This window comes from Anguilla rostrata, chromosome 8 (assembly GCF_018555375.3).
Source record: "Anguilla rostrata isolate EN2019 chromosome 8, ASM1855537v3, whole genome shotgun sequence".
Classification (NCBI taxonomy): domain Eukaryota; kingdom Metazoa; phylum Chordata; class Actinopteri; order Anguilliformes; family Anguillidae; genus Anguilla; species Anguilla rostrata.
This window is the reverse complement of record NC_057940.1, coordinates 1,560,355-1,561,402: the sequence shown is the minus strand read 5'-3', so window position 1 is coordinate 1,561,402 and position 1,048 is coordinate 1,560,355. Positions and strand designations below refer to the sequence as shown.

The 1,048-nt window shown below is 42.1% G+C and overlaps 1 protein-coding gene across 1 annotated transcript in view; it reads right to left on the bottom strand.

Annotated features, from left to right (window-relative positions):
* Nucleotides 1-1,048, bottom strand: part of LOC135260499 (charged multivesicular body protein 5-like) — a 6,376-nt gene continuing 5,328 nt past the window's right edge. The window contains exon 8 of the mRNA XM_064345754.1: nucleotides 1-459. Within this exon, the coding sequence (XP_064201824.1) occupies nucleotides 409-459 (51 nt within the window). The 3' untranslated portion in view covers nucleotides 1-408. The remainder of the gene's footprint in view (nucleotides 460-1,048) is intronic.

Below are 1,048 nucleotides of genomic sequence, written 5' to 3'. Positions count from 1 at the left end.
TAATTTAAAATGTACTTTATTATATTCATTTCAAATGGGATACATAGAGTTATTTTACAGAGGAAAAGGCAGGCCACATTTTGAGGGTCTTTAAAATGTGTATCAAGTCACTATCCAGACCTTATAATCTTCAACACAACAGCTTGCTTTTCAGGTCACTGTTCACTGTTAAATACTATGTTAAGGAGTTGGATCAATCGAAACAGGCTAAAGAGAGCATTTGCTAGCATGGCAGCACCATGAACAGAAATAAACGAGAAAAAAAAAAACCAGCTTCAATACTTCACACCTGTCACTTCAAATTCAACGTTTGACTGCGTACAGGCCACATTCTTGCCATTTTCATATATAAATGTTATTTTACATCTTTAAAAAAAAGTGTTCAAAGTGTCGCCTCTAATGAGCATCTTATGTGGCCGGGATCTGTGGCAGGCCGAATTCATCCACCAAAACGCCATCCTGGAAAACAACCACGAAACACATTCATTTCTGAACAAGCACAGCAGAAACTGGAGCTTCTTTATTTGTCTGCAACAATCTTTGTTTCTTACTCATGGCGGAACTCCCAGATACTGTGCCCATATTGCATTATCTACCTGTATACTTAAGTCATTACAGCGATAGGAAAAAACAACATCGCCATCTACTGTTCAATTCTTACAATGGCACAAAAGCATACTGCAGTTGACAGATATAGTTGGTTTTTGGATGTGAACTGTGTTGTTGCTCTTGTAATGGTTATACATGACAAACATATTTTGTACATAAACATTATTGAGGGTTTACTGGATATAGCCAGTGCTTTCACTGATGATAATGTGGGTGTGGTCAGTGCTTTGACTGACAGGCCCATGGGTGTGGTCAGTGCTTTGACTGACAGGCCCGTGGGTGTGGTCAGTGCTTTGACTGACAGGCCCGTGGGTGTGGTCAGTGCTTTGACTGACAGGCCCCTGGGTGTGGTCAGTGCTTTGACGGACAGGCCCGTGGGTGTGGTCAGTGCTTTGACTGACAGGCCCGTGGGTGTGGTCAGTGCTTTGACTGACAGGCC